The following is a 19,677-nucleotide window of genomic DNA, read 5'->3' on the forward strand; positions in this document are numbered from 1 at the left end:
GGAGTTTACATGTACAGGATTAACATTAACATTTTAAACAATACATTGTATTGATCCATCACTAAGTACCAAAAGTGTATTCAACCAAGCATTCTTTCCTCCCAATAGAGGTTGTGCATATGACATATCATACTGTAAATATGGCGGACTACTCAAATACATTCAACAAAAGCATGATTGCAATCTACCACAACAGTTCGTCTCACACACATAACAAATGCACTACGATCAAATAGGTTGATGACATCATTTGATTGAATGGACTGCACTGCACCACGATTACGGTGAAGGACACCGGTTCAAATCCTTTGTTTGGAGCTAATCAATAATTTCACGCACAACCTCTATTGCCACATATCCAGCCTTGGGTCCTTGTTTAGGTACAAATTGGGCTACTTTACGACTCATGGCGAGCCATTTTCCCGCACCATGGTACTGAAAAATTTTGGCAACACTGCATTGAAAGGGATCTTGATCAATCATCCATAGCATTTTGTTTCCACATATAAAACGGCTTGAAGAGTTGACAACACAGACAGGGTTGCCAAACCTGCCATTTGGCAGCCCAATTGGGTGACTTTTGAAGATTTTCCAGCAACTTTGGACAATTTCCTGTTCCATACAAACTAATGGTTAAGAAAAATATTGGGCCTCTTTTCAACATTGGCTTCCACGACTTCCGGTAGCATCGTGTCTCCTACAAACCACTGGTTACGAGAAAAATTGGGTGACTTTTGGATTACTCAACCCACGATTTAGGCTGAAATTTTTTGGCAACCCTGAACACAGAACTTAATTAAAAATACACAGCTCCGCTCACTCGCTCATCACCGTTTACACAGTACAATAAAATCAATTTGGAAATCTCTCATCGGTGACTAATCACCAGTTGAATGTATCAGCACTCATGATGGTTGAAGGTCATCCCATCATATTGGAACGAAGAACAGGACAATTACTATAAGCATCACGACGAGGAGGATGACGATTGCGATCCATTGTCTCCTGTCTGTGAGGGAAATAAAAACAAAAAGTCATAATTTATTTCTACCATATGTATTATATTATGTTATTACCACTATTAGTAATAGGCGCATTCAGATGGTGGTCACTAGCCACAAGACTAGCATCAAATTCGCTAGCCTTGAGGTTAAATTCTTGATTAACAGCTGCCTGAACTGTTTTGTGGTTAGTTAAACAGGAAGCCCCGCTTGCCCAGTTCTCCACAGAAGAACTAACAATACACCTGTTACTTTGATGTCAGACAGAACAGAATTTACATAGATAAATTTTAACCTTGACTAATTCCCCAAGGAACTTGAACCAAAAGTGGGGCTTTCAATTTAACATCAAATTTTTAATCCTAAAAAATTTAGTGGTTAACTAGTCCTAAAACAGTAACCACCAAGAGTCACCAAAGAGCTTTTACACTGTGTGAATGCTACATTGCACTCAGCCTTGAGTGGGATAAAAAGTGGGATGTTTGACCTTTCATGTACAAGACCAGCCAATGAGCCAGGGTTTGGCCTCCAATTAGTCACAAGTCTATTGGTAGCTCTGCGCTAGGCTTGTGGTTAAGACTGTCATCTGGACAGGCACTCAGGACTAGCGGTAGGTTTTTTTTGGGCTTGAGTCTGACTAGTTTTGAGACTAGTGACAGTCTGAACAGGCCTTTATGTAGTAGACTCCCTTTGTTATATACGAAGAAATTTGTAAATAAAATTATACAACTGAATTAATGACAAATATGTGTAATATCAGGCCCTATTAATTTGAAAATTTGACTGAAAGCTCCTCTGATGTTCAAAATCTAATGCCGAGTGCTGGGTTTTGTTAATATTTTTTATTTTCATTTTAGATATAATTGATTTACGACTGATGGGAACCTGGTTTTCTTGTAATATTGCACTGCTATACAAAGTAAAATCACAGATGCAAAATATATGATATATGTCCATCAGGACATACAAATCATCTATTTAGGCACATATTAAAACTGATAACATTCAGAAATCTTATCTGTATACCACAAATCACAGCCTTCCAGGTTTTTAACGTTAAAAAGTAAAAAAAAAATAATATCTTTTCACTATATTCAAGCATGACTAACATGCACAAATTTTGTAATGCGTGCAGGAGCTTTGCAAACTTTTAAATTAATGTGACCTCACCTGAGAGTTTTAATTGTACTGTTTCAATGCATGAGGTTTCATATGACGAAGAACAGGAGAATTACTACAAACATGACCACAAGCAGGATGACTATTGCGATCCATTGCCTCCTGTCTGCAAGGAAAATTTGGTTATGGTTTTGTGGTTATGGTTTTGTGATAGTGTTTAGGACTAGGTTTAATGTTTGGGTTTAGGGTTAGGGTCTAGGTATAGAGTCTACACTAGCTTTCAGAGAAGACTCTCTAGTCTGGAGTTCCCTAGTCCGAAGGCTCCTTAGTCCGAACACGCAATTAACCATTCGCTAGTCCGAATTCTGAAAAAAGGTTCGCTAATCCGAATATCGGGGCGGTTTGTCGGCACGCTTGCGGCGCAACCACAAAAAGGCATTGACGTCACTACCAAACTTGAGGTGAACCAAATTATAGTGTAGGTTTATTGGAGTTAGGGTCTAGTGTTAGTGTTAGGGTTTAAGGTTAGTGTTTAGGGTTACAACTAGGGTTTAGGGTTAGAGTCCGGGTTTATGGTTAGGGTTAGTAGTTATAGGGTTAGAGTTATTTTAGGCTTAAGGCCAGAGTAATGGAAGACACATTCATCCACGCCCGAATTTGAGATTTCTCGATATTTATCAACACTAAGATGTATTCTTTCACTTGAAACTGATAAAATACAACTTGCTTATATTTATTCATATTTTTGCTTGAGTTTATTTCACTCTTTTCAACCCTAAAAAGTCACATGGCTCAAGACAGCTCAGTAAATTGGCGGAAATAATGAGTCAGTAATGCGAATGCGAAATATTGTGATTACGCAGCGAATCGCGTTATGCGTGACGTGGCGCAACTCTGCTTGGCGTATGTCCAACGCAGGCAAGGCGATTCGGTTTGTTGTTAATGCCATTAAATATGGTGTAAACAAAACAAAAATTTGCAGTCAAAATGCCACTTAGATTTTTTGATTATTTTGAATTTTGGCGCACTAAAAGCAGACATTATATATTCATTGGTGCAAAAAGATACATATTTAGACCATGCACCAGATACAGCTTTTACAAGCACGATAGTCTTACCGTTTTAAAATATAAGAACGTTTTGTGCATAATTTTGACCTTTTTTTTACAAAAACGTCTATTTCTTAGAGTTCACTTTTGACAATATTGCACAATTTTTATGACAAGATAACTCGAAAAATATGCAAGCAAAAGGTAAACTTTTTTCACTATCGTTTAGAGTACATCAAAGTCTAGGGAAGGTTTTCTCATTTTTTCAAAACATTTGTTTTAAACAAAAATATACACCATTATGTGCAAATTTGAGCTTAATAGAGTGACAAAATTGCTTTTTTCACATGTTTTTCTCAATATTTCGAAAAAAGAGACGAATTTCAAAAAAAAAAAAAACCTTCTCTAAGTTCATGTCTCTTCTTCATGAAAAGCTAACTGATTTTTTTTTACTTTGAACGGATTTTTGTTTAAGTTGTCACAAAAATATTGGGGTAAAAAAGTGAATTTTTGTGATTTTTTCAAAAACTCAAGATTTTTGGATTCCTTGACTCATTCCCTTTCCAAAAATGTATAGTTTTATATACTTTGGACACACAATTCAGAAATAATGATGCCCGAAAAGGTCCATGTTCTCTCCCATTACTCTGCCCTTAAAGTACAGGGTAGAGTTCAATTTATATGGTGTAGCAGAGTAAAATGCTCCTCCATTTCGGACAACCTCCTACATAAATTTCAGCTTTGTATAGCAATTTTTACAATGTGAACATATTATAAGAACATCACATAAATGTTTTTGCTAAAAACTACTATGCAAATTTTGCAAAGTAAATCAAACCATGGTTAATATCCTAACGCACAGGCCAGATCTATCATAACAGCATTAACCCCATGAGAACTACCTGCTGATTGGCCAAAATGAACATTCTGTCCAATTTTGAACCAATCAAGGAGGGTATTAATAAGATCATCTGCAAATGCAAGTTTAACCATAAATTGTTTAAAGCCTAGTCATAATTGGCAATTGAAATGAGCATTACAAGTTATCAACCAATCAGAAATGCTGTTAGATGACCAGTAGTGTCCAGGCCAGGGGGTTAAGGGATCCAAAATGAGCGTTTATTATGCTTTCGACAGTATTTTTGTGGGACATGAGAGCACCTCAGACCTGTCAATTGCATTCTGGATACTGAAGCATGTCTTTCTGATATCAAATAATTTTCATTTTTTAAAATCACAATATAATACAAATTTTATGACAAATTATAAAAATTTGATATTTTTCAATTTTTTGATATATAACAGTCCTCGAAGTAAATTATATAAATCTAATGATATATTCTTAAAGTGTATGTAGCAGGGAGGAAAAGCTGACGATCAATTGAAAATTTTGACCTTTCATATTGAAGATATGGAATTTTATAACAAAAAGACCTAATTGTTTTTGGTGTTTTGGGAAAAAATCCATATCTTCCATAATGAAAGGTCAAAATTTTCAATTGATCGTCGGCTTTTCATCCCACCTACATACACTTTAAGTATAAATCATCAGATTTATAAAGTTTACTTCAAGTACTGTTAAATATCAAAAATATCAATTTTAATGATTTGCCATAAAATGTGTATCAAATTGCGAATTTCAAAAAATCAAAATTATTTGATATCAGAATGACATTCTTCGTATTCAGAATGCAATTCCGATATGTCTGATGTGCTCTAATGTCCCAAAATAAATACTGTCCAAACGCTCATACCCCACCCTTAAAGATTTAGATGTACATGTAGGATAAATGTAAAATGGTTTACATTTTTTATGGACTCACTAAAAGTGGAAATATTTGTGTGATTAATTTTTCATGTTTTGCAAATTTTGGACTGTTTCCCTTGTTTTTAAATTCGTGATTCTAAGTTTCCTTACACTGACCTATAAACAAAAGGAATCTATTCACCCGTTGTTATTTTCAAGTAGCACTAGCAGTTCCCGGGGTACTCAAGTTTGGTTTTGGTAGGGACGTGCATTGAGATTTTGGAAGTAGACCCATAAATATACCAATTTTTCAAGAAATTTGGACCCATTGATATACCAAAAGTCAAAATTTTCGGCCGAATTTACCCAAAATTGTCTTAGTTTTTACAAATTTTCCCAAAATTTTGGGGAAAATTTGAAAATTTTGGCTAGATTAAGGAAAAATTGAGGTCTTTTCCAAAAATTGAGAAAATTTTGAAAAAGGACCCATTCATATACCAAAATAGGCTTTGAAAAAGGGGTCATTGATATACCAGAAGGCTGAAAATGCTACCCATGTTTATGCACGTCCCGTATGGTCATTTGTACTGAGTACCCCGGGTAGCAGTTTGGAAGGTGAAAAGCACGAAAATAAATGTAGCGCAAAAATTTCCACTTATTTCCATTACTACTTATGTCAATGACCATAGTACCGTGCTGACGCCAGTATAGTCCCACCTTCGAGTAAAGTCCCACCCCCAAATTTTCAAAAATTTCAGAAATTTCCTAGACCTAAATGCTAGGATCATTCATGGTTGACCTAAAAAAAAAAAAAAAAAAAAAAATTTCAAGATGTTTTAGTATTTTTAATATGAAAATTGATACTTGGTATTCATGTCATAATCTATTAATGATTTCAAAATGCATTCAAATTCAATGCATTTTGAAATCATTAATAGACTATGACATGAATACAAATTATCAATTTTCATATTAACTAGAGCGGTTATCGACTTGCGCGGTTCTCGACGCAAAGCGTCGGCCACAATGCCTCCACCTTGAGGCGTATCATTTGAACCGTGCAATTTCAACCCGAAATGACCTGCCAAAAATTTGGCTCTAAATGTTGAATGTACCCACCAAGTATCATGCCCATACGACAGTATTTACTAATTTGACCTCAGCTGACCCCTAGATGACCTTGGATGACCCCAAATGACCTTCCAAAATTAAACTTTAAATGTTGACTGTACCCACCAAGTTTCATGCCCATTCAACAGTTTGAAGTTATTTGACCTCAGATGACCCTGGGTGACCCCGGATGACCCCAAAATGGCCGTCCAACAATTTGACTCCAAATGTTTATTGTACCCACCAAGTTTCATGCCCATACGACAGTTTTAAGTTATTTGACCTCAGATGACCTGTGGGTGACCTTGGATGACCCCAAAATGACCTTCAAAAATTTGGTTCTAAATGTTTACAGTACCCACCAAGGTTCATGCCCATGTTTACAGTACTCATGCCCATATGATGGTTTTGCTAATTTGACCTCAGATGACCCCTAGATGACCTTGGGTGACCTTGACCCACTAACCACACCTACTGGAATTTGAAGACCGCCAATGACCATCCCTCCACCAAATTGCATCACTATACATCTTACCAGTTGGCCCATATGACGGTTTTTGCTAATTTGACCTCTGATGACCCCTAGATGACCTTGAGTGACCTTGAACCACTAACCAAACCTACTGGCATGTGAAGACCGCCAATGACCATCCCTCCACCAAATTGCATCACTTTACATCTTACCAGTTCCGAGAAATTGGACCCGCAAGCTCGGACGGACGGACGGACAGATGGACGGACGGACGGACAACCAGGAAACATAATACCTCCGGTGGAGGAGGCATAAAAAGACAAAATATCTTGAAATTTTTTTTTTTTTTGAAATTGAGTATAGTCCCACCCCCAATTTTGAAAAATGTTCACCCAAAACGGGGTGGGACTATACTGGCCAGTCACGGTATTATAAAGTGCACAGTATGACATCAAGGAGTTTGATAGTATTATATAAAGGCACAGATTAACCCCATGAGAACTACCTGCCTATTGGTCAGAAAGAAGTTTTCATTATAAATTGGACCAATCAGCAACATTGTTAGAATAATTTCACCACACAAAAAAATTGTGGTGAATTATTTGCAAAGCTCCATTCTGATTGGTGATTAAAATGAAGATATCATGTAATTGACCAATCAGAGAGAATGTTAGATCCAGGTAGTGCTCAGGGGTTAAGTATAATACTGACCGCTTGACATGCGTGTGACTTTGGCCATTTTCTTCATAACGGAATCAAGCTTAGACTCTGTGTTCTCCATGGCGGTAGATAAATCATCTAACATGCTGAAAAAAACAAAAACATTAAATAAATATTTATAAATAAAAAATAAATTTAATATAAATACCTCATCTCCCCACTTTACTCCATCAAAATGCAGATTTGGTACTCAGGTGAAAGCCCATATTTTTCTCATTAACACATTAAAATTAGGTGTTCCAAATCGGTATATTTCCGAAGAATTCATCAAAAAACTGTCGAATTAGTCTCAACTGTGGTATACACCGAGTTGGAACTTCTAATTTCAATATGGTACTGAGAAAAATAGGGTCTTTCACTTGGAATCAATATATTACATGATCATGATGATTATCATTAAATAAAAACACTGTAGTACAAATATCACGCTGTATAAATGTCGGTAATTCCATAAGGAATTAGTCACATTTACAAAAAACATTTACATGTTCTTTTTGCATGAGTGCTTGAAAGGGATGACATTTTATGTTATACGTAAGTTTTAAAGAATTTGATTTTCCAAATATATCAGGTCACCTTCCTTTAAGGTTGGTCTTAACCCTGGACTTATGGACATTTTTGGACCTCATAGTTACCAAATTGTTGGTCTAAAGTATACACATTCAAAATGGCAAAGACATGTCAAATCCATATGTGAGGTCAAATTTGAGCAAAAATGGTCAGTTTAGGAGAAAATCACAAATATTTTTGGTAAATTCTTAAGAAAAAAAATTTGTTAATTTTTTAAAACTACATGTAGATATAAATATATATAAATATCTAGGACCTGTTTATTAATTTTCAAAAATTTTGATCAGCTTCAAATCTTGGGTGAAAATTTCTCAAAATTCAAAACGTATGTTTTCAGAAAAAATTGGAAAAAAAAAAACGTTTTGGGGGATTTCCCCCAAACTGAGCATTTGCCCAAATTTGATCTCACATATGTATTCATCAAGGATCCCAATGCAAAAAAGCTTAGTATAGGAGGCTTTCTGGGCCTAGGCCTTTCAAGTGTATCCTTGGCTTTGTTTCCCAGGCCAACGGTCTACTATAAACACCCCCTCCCCCCCAGCTCTGATAGAATGCAAGAATTTCATTTGAATTTTCTTAACATTTCTGTCAATATACTTACACAGCTTGTTCATCTAATTCACCTCCTATTGACTGACCCATATGTTTAAGTACCCCTACACTGCCAGATACCCTCTCCAATTCATAGTCTTATATACTTACACAGCTTGTTCATCTAATTCACCTCCTATTGACTGACCCATATGTTTAAGTACCCCTACACTGCCAGATACCCTCTCCAATTCATCTAGTCTTATATATACTTACACAGCTTGTTCATCTAATTCACCTCCTATTGACTGACCCATATGTTTAAGTACCCCTACACTGCCAGATACCCTCTCCAATTCATCTAGTCTTATATACTTACACAGCTTGTTCATCTAATTCACCTCCTATTGACTGACCCATATGTTTAAGTACCCCTACACTGCCAGATACCCTCTCCAATTCATCTAGTCTTATATACTTACACAGCTTGTTCATCTAATTCACCTCCTATTGACTGACCCATATGTTTAAGTACCCCTACACTGCCAGATACCCGCTCCAATTCATCTAGTCTTATATACTTACACAGCTTGTTCATCTAATTCACCTCCTATTGACTGACCCATGTGTTTAAGTACCCCTACACTGCCAGATACCCTCTCCAATTCATAGTCTTATATACTTACACAGCTTGTTCATCTAATTCACCTCCTATTGACTGACCCATATGTTTAAGTACCCCTACACTGCCAGATACCCTCTCCAATTCATCTAGTCTTATATACTTACACAGCTTGTTCATCTAATTCACCTCCTATTGACTGACCCATGTGTTTACGTACCCCTACACTGCCAGATACCCTCTCCAATTCATCTAGTCTTATATACTTACACAACTTGTTCATCTAATTCACCTCCTATTGACTGACCCATATGTTTAAGTACCCCTACACTGCCAGATACCCTCTCCAATTCATCTAGTCTTATATACTTACACAGCTTGTTCATCTAATTCACCTCCTATTGACTGACCCATGTGTTTAAGTACCCCTACACTGCCAGATACCCGCTCCAATTCATCTAGTCTTATATACTTACACAGCTTGTTCATCTAATTCACCTCCTATTGACTGACCCATGTGTTTAAGTACCCCTACACTGCCAGATACCCTCTCCAATTCATCTAGTCTTATATACTTACACAGCTTGTTCATCTAATTCACCTCCTATTGACTGACCCATATGTTTAAGTACCCCTACACTGCCAGATACCCTCTTCATCTAGTCTTATATACTTACACAGCTTGTTCATCTAATTCACCTCCTATTGACTGACCCATATGTTTAAGTACCCCTACACTGCCAGATACCCTCTCCAATTCATAGTCTTATATACTTACACAGCTTGTTCATCTAATTCACCTCCTATTGACTGACCCATATGTTTAAGTACCCCTACACTGCCAGATACCCTCTCCACTTCATAGTCTTATATACTTACACAGCTTGTTCATCTAATTCACCTCCTATTGACTGACCCATATGTTTAAGTACCCCTACACTGCCAGATACCGCTCCAAGTCATCTAGTCTTATATACTTACACAGCTTGTTCATCTAATTCACCTCCTATTGACTGACCCATATGTTTAAGTACCCCTACACTGCCAGATACCCTCTCCAATTCATCTAGTCTTATATATACTTACACAGCTTGTTCATCTAATTCACCTCCTATTGACTGACCCATATGTTTAAGTACCCCTACACTGCCAGATACCCTCTCCAATTCATCTAGTCTTATATACTTACACAGCTTGTTCATCTAATTCACCTCCTATTGACTGACCCATATGTTTAAGTACCCCTACACTGCCAGATACCCTCTCCAATTCATCTAGTCTTATATACTTACACAGCTTGTTCATCTAATTCACCTCCTATTGACTGACCCATATGTTTAAGTACCCCTACACTGCCAGATACCCTCTCCAATTCATCTAGTCTTATATATACTTACACAGCTTGTTCATCTAATTCACCTCCTATTGACTGACCCATATGTTTAAGTACCCCTACACTGCCAGATACCCGCTCCAATTCATCTAGTCTTATATACTTACACAGCTTGTTCATCTAATTCACCTCCTATTGACTGACCCATATGTTTAAGTACCCCTACACTGCCAGATACCCTCTCCAATTCATCTAGTCTTATATACTTACACAGCTTGTTCATCTAATTCACCTCCTATTGACTGACCCATATGTTTAAGTACCCCTACACTGCCAGATACCCTCTCCAATTCATCTAGTCTTATATACTTACACAGCTTGTTCATCTAATTCACCTCCTATTGACTGACCCATATGTTTAAGTACCCCTACACTGCCAGATACCCTCTCCAATTCATCTAGTCTTATATACTTACACAGCTTGTTCATCTAATTCACCTCCTATTGACTGACCCATATGTTTAAGTACCCCTACACTGCCAGATACCCTCTCCAATTCATCTAGTCTTATATACTTACACAGCTTGTTCATCTAATTCACCTCCTATTGACTGGCCCATATGTTTAAGTACCCCTACACTGCCAGATACCCTCTCCAATTCATAGTCTTATATACTTACACAGCTTGTTCATCTAATTCCCCTCCTATTGACTGACCCATATGTTTAAGTACCCCTACACTGCCAGATACCCTCTCCAATTCATCTAGTCTTATATACTTACACAGCTTGTTCATCTAATTCACCTCCTATTGACTGACCCATATGTTTAAGTACCCCTACACTGCCAGATACCCTCTCCAATTCATCTAGTCTTATATACTTACACAGCTTGTTCATCTAATTCACCTCCTATTGACTGGCCCATATGTTTAAGTACCCCTACACTGCCAGATACCCTCTCCAATTCATCTAGTCTTATATACTTACACAGCTTGTTCATCTAATTCACCTCCTATTGACTGACCCATATGTTTAAGTACCCCTACACTGCCAGATACCCTCTCCAATTCATCTAGTCTTATATATACTTACACAGCTTGTTCATCTAATTCACCTCCTATTGACTGACCCATATGTTTAAGTACCCCTACACTGCCAGATACCCTCTCCAATTCATCTAGTCTTATATACTTACACAGCTTGTTCATCTAATTCACCTCCTATTGACTGGCCCATATGTTTAAGTACCCCTACACTGCCAGATACCCTCTCCAATTCATCTAGTCTTATATACTTACACAGCTTGTTCATCTAATTCACCTCCTATTGACTGACCCATATGTTTAAGTACCCCTACACTGCCAGATACCCTCTCCAATTCATAGTCTTATATATACTTACACAGCTTGTTCATCTAATTCACCTCCTATTGACTGACCCATATGTTTAAGTACCCCTACACTGCCAGATACCCTCTCCAATTCATCTAGTCTTATATACTTACACAGCTTGTTCATCTAATTCACCTCCTATTGACTGGCCCATATGTTTAAGTACCCCTACACTGCCAGATACCCTCTCCAATTCATCTAGTCTTATATACTTACACAGCTTGTTCATCTAATTCACCTCCTATTGACTGACCCATATGTTTAAGTACCCCTACACTGCCAGATACCTCTCCAATTCATAGTCTTATATACTTACACAGCTTGTTCATCTAATTCACCTCCTATTGACTGACCCATATGTTTAAGTACCCCTACACTGCCAGATACCCTCTCCAATTCATCTAGTCTTATATATACTTACACAGCTTGTTCATCTAATTCACCTCCTATTGACTGACCCATATGTTTAAGTACCCCTACACTGCCAGATACCCTCTCCAATTCATCTAGTCTTATATACTTACACAGCTTGTTCATCTAATTCACCTCCTATTGACTGACCCATATGTTTAAGTACCCCTACACTGCCAGATACCCTCTCCAATTCATCTAGTCTTATATACTTACACAGCTTGTTCATCTAATTCACCTCCTATTGACTGACCCATATGTTTAAGTACCCCTACACTGCCAGATACCCTCTCCAATTCATCTAGTCTTATATACTTACACAGCTTGTTCATCTAATTCACCTCCTATTGACTGACCCATATGTTTAAGTACCCCTACACTGCCAGATACCCTCTCCAATTCATCTAGTCTTATATACTTACACAGCTTGTTCATCTAATTCACCTCCTATTGACTGACCCATATGTTTAAGTACCCCTACACTGCCAGATACCCTCTCCAATTCATCTAGTCTTATATATACTTACACAGCTTGTTCATCTAATTCACCTCCTATTGACTGACCCATATGTTTAAGTACCCCTACACTGCCAGATACCCTCTCCAATTCATCTAGTCTTATATACTTACACAGCTTGTTCATCTAATTCACCTCCTATTGACTGACCCATATGTTTAAGTACCCCTACACTGCCAGATACCCTCTCCAATTCATCTAGTCTTATATACTTACACAGCTTGTTCATCTAATTCACCTCCTATTGACTGACCCATATGTTTAAGTACCCCTACACTGCCAGATACCCTCTCCAATTCATCTAGTCTTATATACTTACACAGCTTGTTCATCTAATTCACCTCCTATTGACTGACCCATGTGTTTAAGTACCCCTACACTGCCAGATACCCTCTCCAATTCATCTAGTCTTATATACTTACACAGCTTGTTCATCTAATTCACCTCCTATTGACTGACCCATATGTTTAAGTACCCCTACACTGCCAGATACCCTCTCCAATTCATCTAGTCTTATATACTTACACAGCTTGTTCATCTAATTCACCTCCTATTGACTGACCCATATGTTTAAGTACCCCTACACTGCCAGATCCCCTCTCCAATTCATAGTCTTATATACTTACACAGCTTGTTCATCTAATTCACCTCCTATTGACTGACCCATGTGTTTAAGTACCCCTACACTGCCAGATACCCTCTCCAATTCATCTAGTCTTATATACTTACACAGCTTGTTCATCTAATTCACCTCCTATTGACTGACCCATATGTTTAAGTACCCCTACACTGCCAGATACCCTCTCCAATTCATCTAGTCTTATATACTTACACAGCTTGTTCATCTAATTCACCTCCTATTGACTGACCCATATGTTTAAGTACCCCTACACTGCCAGATACCCGCTCCAATTCATCATCTTGTGCTTCCATTATCAGCTGAAATTAATCACAAAACAAATTGATCATATACATGCATTAATCTTCTCCCCTTTTAAACACAAATTTAAGATAGCCATTCAAGCCTCTTTGGCATTGAATGCCATAATGTATGATCTTTTAAGGGGACTCGTTCTTTTGTGCGTAATTATAGAGGGCCAGGGGATTCACTCTATCATTAAAAAAATCATTTGAAGAAGTCAAAGAGCCCTAAGAATAAAAACTGTAGTGTAATTCACGCCAGACACAATTTCTTTATATGACAAAAATTAATTTTTGTAATCGATCAAAAAACAAACGCTTTATATCAATTTTAAATTTAGCCTGAATCCGTAAATATGGTACCTCTCGCCCTTTTTTAGGTCAATTTTTACCATTATGCAGCGAACCATTGTTGAAGCTATTTCACATGTATGTATAAAACATTCTAGAGAAAGAATGATGCCATATACTGTTGAAATATCTTTTGTTGATTTCGAATGATAATGTCATGAAGTCGTAAATTTTAAGGTCAAATGCCTAAAACCAAAACAAAGCGCACAGATATTTCCCGAATTACGCAATTTCATCATCACATCAGTGTCTTTATTATTTGTTTGAAACCTTTCCCAAACGTTCGTGCATAAAACGGCTAATCTATTCTTACAAAACGCATCTTTTTTTAGTAAACAAAAGGCTAAAGATGGCATTATGAGATTTATCATTTATCATTACACTCCTCCACTCAACTGCCACCGTGGCCGAACGGTAAAGCACTAGACGCGTAATCGAAGGAAGTTTCGAATCGCTGGTTCGAATCCCAATTTATTCTTTCATGTGCAGGATGAGTGGGCACTTCTGTGTTTGGACTTTTCAGCCCATTCACTCATCCTGAATTACTTGCTTTTGTCATGTGTGGCCGTGTGTCCTGAACTCGCCACCCTTAGCGTTACATGACAAATATTATGAATGTTTACACCAACCGGGTTTCTAATTAGATTATCTCGACAATCATCAACTCTAAACTTGCAAAAGTATACATTTTTGGAAAGCTGAAGGCATAAGCAATTCAAATATATACATTTCAACTCATTATACAGGGTGACCTGCAAGTTATACAGGGTGGAATAAAAAAGATTTTGATAAAAAATGGGTCACTCAATGCATTGCTTATTACCAACTTACAGTAATAAACTGGAAGTAAACAACATTCATTTGGTTAGAGGATATGGAGAGCCAACTGACTTTGGAAGAAAGCAAATTCACAGCTGTTTGGTAATCTCGAATATAGGGTGTTCCAAAGTATGTTGGATTTTTTACAATTCAACATATTTTGAACCTAAACATTTTCCCCTAACCCATACAGAAAAAATATGTCCATTTTAGATTCCTCACAAATTTCCCTTCAGAAAATCTATACTTTGACTATGATAGGATAAGTAATTAAAATTTTACAGTAACTTTTAGATTTTGAAGACATCCGCATTACTTACTACAGTGTTTAATATGACTACGGGTAGTTTTGTATGGAAAAGTTTGTATTTTCTAGACTAAACCAATCATATATTATTAAAAACAATTAGTAGAATTGTTTAGCTGTAAGGCCATGAGTGTTTTAGATGCTAAATAGAGTCCAAATCCAATTTACAGCCTTTACAGAAGCAGATTACGCACTAAAAATACCAATCCCATAGAGTTTGTGTGTACCACATCCCCCCACCACCACATCCCCCACCACCGCCACCCTGCCCATTCTGAATTCTATGAAGCACAGTGTCAGTATTAAAAAGTTCAAGTATTTCTTTTTACAGGGTTGAAAGTGCATTTTATTTAGCAATCAAATGAGACCACAAGCATGACAATACCTTCTTGCTTGACAGAGATATCATCATTTGTTTTGAGTCGACTTTGGCAAAATGTAACGTCGCCACCTTTTTTTGGTGGCGAGCTCAAGACACACGACCGTGTAAGAAATGTAGAGTGTGTATAAATCTACTGTTATTTTGTTACTTTTGTATTTTGCAAGTAATTCAAATAAATATTATAACGAAGCCTGTGGAAACTTTTTTTTCTTAAAAATTCATGATCGCATTCCGAAATGAGTCACTTGTCGGTAAATCATGTATCGTATCCTTAAAAATGAGTTTGGTCACTTTTTTCAAACCTGATTTTTTGGCATATTTGTAATGTTTATACATGTCCGAGCTTACAGTATATCTAATTGGATTCAGCCAAATTCATTGTGTTTTTAGGACAGAGCAAGTTTGAATTAAAGTCATGACTTTATATCCCTCATACTCATATAGAACACCACAGTACATGTAAGCAACTAAAATAGTAAGCGAGTTTTCTTTCATTTGAACTTATTAGTTTGGCGTAGAATGACCAGAAAATTTTCCTGACAGTTGTTACTAATTGAATTTTAGTATATTTGGTACAGAATAACCAAATGGACCGATATCGTATATTAAGGCTTTTTTCCTCAGTTTTTGGCAATTTTTTAATTTCAAAGATACCTGACAACTTTAATGATATCCTTCACTTTTAATTAAGCAATTTACATGCATCCATACACAGTTCCCAATTTTGTACACTTTTGCTGGGATCACTGAATGTGCCTTTATAATATGGTTTCTTCAACACTATTTTCAAACTCAAACAACTGAGAAAAGACAGGTGAAAATTGATGGCATCCATTAACAAGCCAGGTGTCAAACAGGCAAATGGGCTATTCCAGTTAAAATCCATACACCCCCTATGGAAGATATAACCTTATTTCAACAACTCTTCCTATACCTTAGTACAGGAGCCAACCGTTGTTAATCCGTGATGAATCCACAGTTCAGTAGCGTATACGCGAACGCAAGGTTACGCTTACGCGTTACGCATGAGCGCGTAAAATTCGTCATGCCTGGAACATAATGCGTAAACATTAACTCTCTTATGTTGGCGGTAGCAGCTAAATATTACCGCTTTATTCTTTAGTTTTATTGCTGATATCAACAGAGAAATACCGCGATCTTTTTGCAAGGTTGAGTGGCAATGACAAACGGACATTCCGAATGAAAGAATCATGTGAATTAGACATCTTTATCTTGTTTCGTTGTTGAAAGGGATTCAATCATAGTTTCATCGTTGTTCATCACCGATTAACAACTGCGCGTCCAGCGCGTCTGCGTGGTTTACTTCGCCGGGCGGCTAAACCACTCAGACGACGCGGACGCATCGTTGTTAATCGGTGATGAACAACAGTGAAATATGATTGAATCCCTAAATCAACCACACAGGTAGTGAGAATTTCAAAAGAAATAACCTGAATGTGACTATTTAAAATCAACACTCCCTGTGTGGAAGACAGGACATATCTTCCATAAGGTGTATGGATTTTAACTGGAATAGCCCAATTAGTCTCATCTTCAAAGCCATCATTCATTAACTCCCATTTACTAAATAACAGCTCAACATTTGACCTCAAGTTGAGGAGATACCCAATGCATTAAAAGGTCATTCTATGAATGCATTAACTATTAAGGGTTAAAGAACTGTGTACCGACAGATGAGCATGTAAAGATCCTGATGGTGGTTTTTTCCTGCCTGCTGTGATTAATTGCTAATGCTATGGATATATCTGCAGTGCACTTAATATTATGGGTCAAAACCACAGCAGCTGAAAGGAGTATCCCATCATGCATTGCAGTATATCTGCTTGCTCCATAGCAAATGTATACAAAATATAAACAACAGCCGCTTAAAGATATTGAGAGCTATTGATAGATTCACAATACTCTATGGGTGATATTTTTTCAAACAAAAGTCCAAGCTTCCCTGATTTAAGAGAGTAATTGAAAGTTGAAGTGTGGGATTTTGTGTACATTTTCTATGGCACAATCAGTTCCATATATTGGTACCGCAAAGCATAATGGGATACTCCCTTCAGCTGCTTTGGGTCAAAACGTGGGAGATGTACATGTATGCAGCTTGTACAGCTGCCCTATTTTTTTAATGGTTAATTCATGTCAAAATCTAAATTTCAAGAATCATATGTTTATTCAGTGATTTGCTACTTTAGAAAATCTTTAAAAAAAATCATGTGTGCTCAGGCTATATTAAAAAAATCTTTTGTCTCAAAGCTCCCGCGCGCGTTAGTAAAATTGTGTGCATTAGGTTAATATAAAGTCAAATTTTTTTCCCTATATTTATTTTTTTTGCAACAAAACCCGAAAAATAAAGCTCAAAGTTTGTTTGTTTTATTTCGAAATTGCAAGTTTTTACGCAAAATAAAACGGAGCAAGTCAAGATATGGGCTGTATTTGTGATTTATTTCTTTAAATAGTTGTACTGCACATTGTATGGATGTCACAGTACCAATATGCATGACGGTCACCTTTCAAAATTCTATACCTCAAAAATTAAAAAAATAAATTGAAAAAAAATCGCATTCCGCATTAGGTTTTCAGAAGCTGAAGAGCTTTGAGACAAAGGATTTTTTTAATATAGCCTAACCATCTCTGAAAATGATCTCACAGAAAATGTAGTAGATAAAATTTGACATTTTTAGTCTGGTTGGAAGCGTAAAGCAAGTTTCACATTTTTTCAGCACCAACAGTTTCTTCTTCATTTATTTTGTTAATACACCTTTGGGCTAAGAAAAGTTTGTTTCCTGTAGAATAACAGCTACAGGATTGAATTAATTCTATTTAAATTTGTTTAAAAAAAATTAAGAGTCAGAATGTATGGTAACCATGGTAACAGATGCATATGCCTCTAAATTCTTTTATTATTTCAAAATCAGTGCAAAGTAGGTTAGATGTGGAAATTTATAGAAAATTATACATTGATTTTCATACTGTTTGTAAACAAAATGTATGAGCAAAAAATTTATCAAAAAAATTTGTCATAATTTTTTGCTTGAAAATGTCTTCTTTTTCTGGATTTTACAGATAAAAAACTAAATGCGGTAAAAGTGCTCCCAAACATGAAATGCGCAGGAATTTCAGTGACTCAAGACAAGCGGTACACTATTTATGTCACATGACAAGAAAAGAGGTACCGCTAGAATGTACATCATTTCTTAACATAATATAATGAACCACTTGTCTAGAATCACTGAAATTTCAGTGAAGTTATTGGATTCATTGCCCCTATAATATACATAACTTTTGTTACCAATGTGTAGTTATTTTTTGAGAAAAATGCAAAATTACCGTATTTCGTCAAATAAACGCCCCCGGGCGTTACATTTTCCTAAGGGGGGGGGCGTTTATTCAAGGTCAATTTTAGAACAATAATTCCCATAAAAATTATTAGGTAAACTTAAAACTCATGCTAAAATGACGAACTATGAACTAGAAACACTGACTTCTGGTTCACTTCCAGGTTTCCAATCCAGATTTTCGCCAATTATTGATACTATTTACGACCATGTGGACAACTTGGTAAGCTTACTACACAAGATAGCATGGAAATATCGGCATTTTTGAAACATCTTGATTGAAAAAAGTGGTGGGGGCACTTATTTGAGGGGGGGGGGGGCGACTATTTGACGAAATACGGTAGTCACAAAATTTATCAGGGGGTGTAATACCACCTTAAATAAAACAAATCAATCATAGTCTATAAACACTGAAACAGTGCATAGATTTGGATTTGTCAATCAGTAAATCTATTCAAATCCATCATCCTTTTATGAGAACACATTTCTTACATACTTCCTCTAGGCATATTCACAAAACCATATTAATGACAAAACATACGAACATACACTGTACACAGCACTAAGATAAATGTGGTGTAAAAATAAAACAATATTTTCTTTAATCTTTAAATAGTGTCAGCAGCTGGCACACCTTTGGATAAATTAGTGTTTTATTTGACATAGTACATGTACAAAGCAAGCCAAAATCACAGTTATTTATAGAATTATAACAATTTATATGTATTTAAAAAAAACATAGCCTGCTATTAAAAGGGCATTGGGCTATTTCAAACCTTAGTACAGAGATATGGCTATCTCTTGAAAAAACCTGAAATACCTGCATTTTGTTGGTTTTGTGCAATTTTGGGGAGTTGATTTCCTTCCCCTTCTGTTTGTTTGTCTTTTCTTTTCCCTTGTTCTCTTTTACCCTTGGCGTTCCTAATTTTCAATTTCATCTTTAGTCTGGGGG

At 36.5% G+C, this 19,677-nt stretch overlaps 1 protein-coding gene across 1 annotated transcript in view; it reads right to left on the bottom strand.

Moving 5' to 3' along the window:
- Positions 1 to 764: 764 nt before the first annotated feature.
- The window catches only part of LOC140138711 (syntaxin-6-like), a 36,434-nt gene continuing 17,521 nt past the window's right edge, over positions 765 to 19,677 (bottom strand). The window contains exons 5-7 of the mRNA XM_072160463.1: positions 13,428 to 13,534; positions 7,210 to 7,304; positions 765 to 1,009 (exon numbers count right to left, since the gene is read on the bottom strand). Coding sequence (XP_072016564.1) covers positions 930 to 1,009; positions 7,210 to 7,304; positions 13,428 to 13,534 — 282 coding nt within the window. The 3' untranslated portion in view covers positions 765 to 929. The remainder of the gene's footprint in view (positions 1,010 to 7,209; positions 7,305 to 13,427; positions 13,535 to 19,677) is intronic.

The sequence above is a fragment of the Amphiura filiformis genome, chromosome 18, assembly GCF_039555335.1.
Source record: "Amphiura filiformis chromosome 18, Afil_fr2py, whole genome shotgun sequence".
NCBI classification, from domain to species: domain Eukaryota; kingdom Metazoa; phylum Echinodermata; class Ophiuroidea; order Amphilepidida; family Amphiuridae; genus Amphiura; species Amphiura filiformis.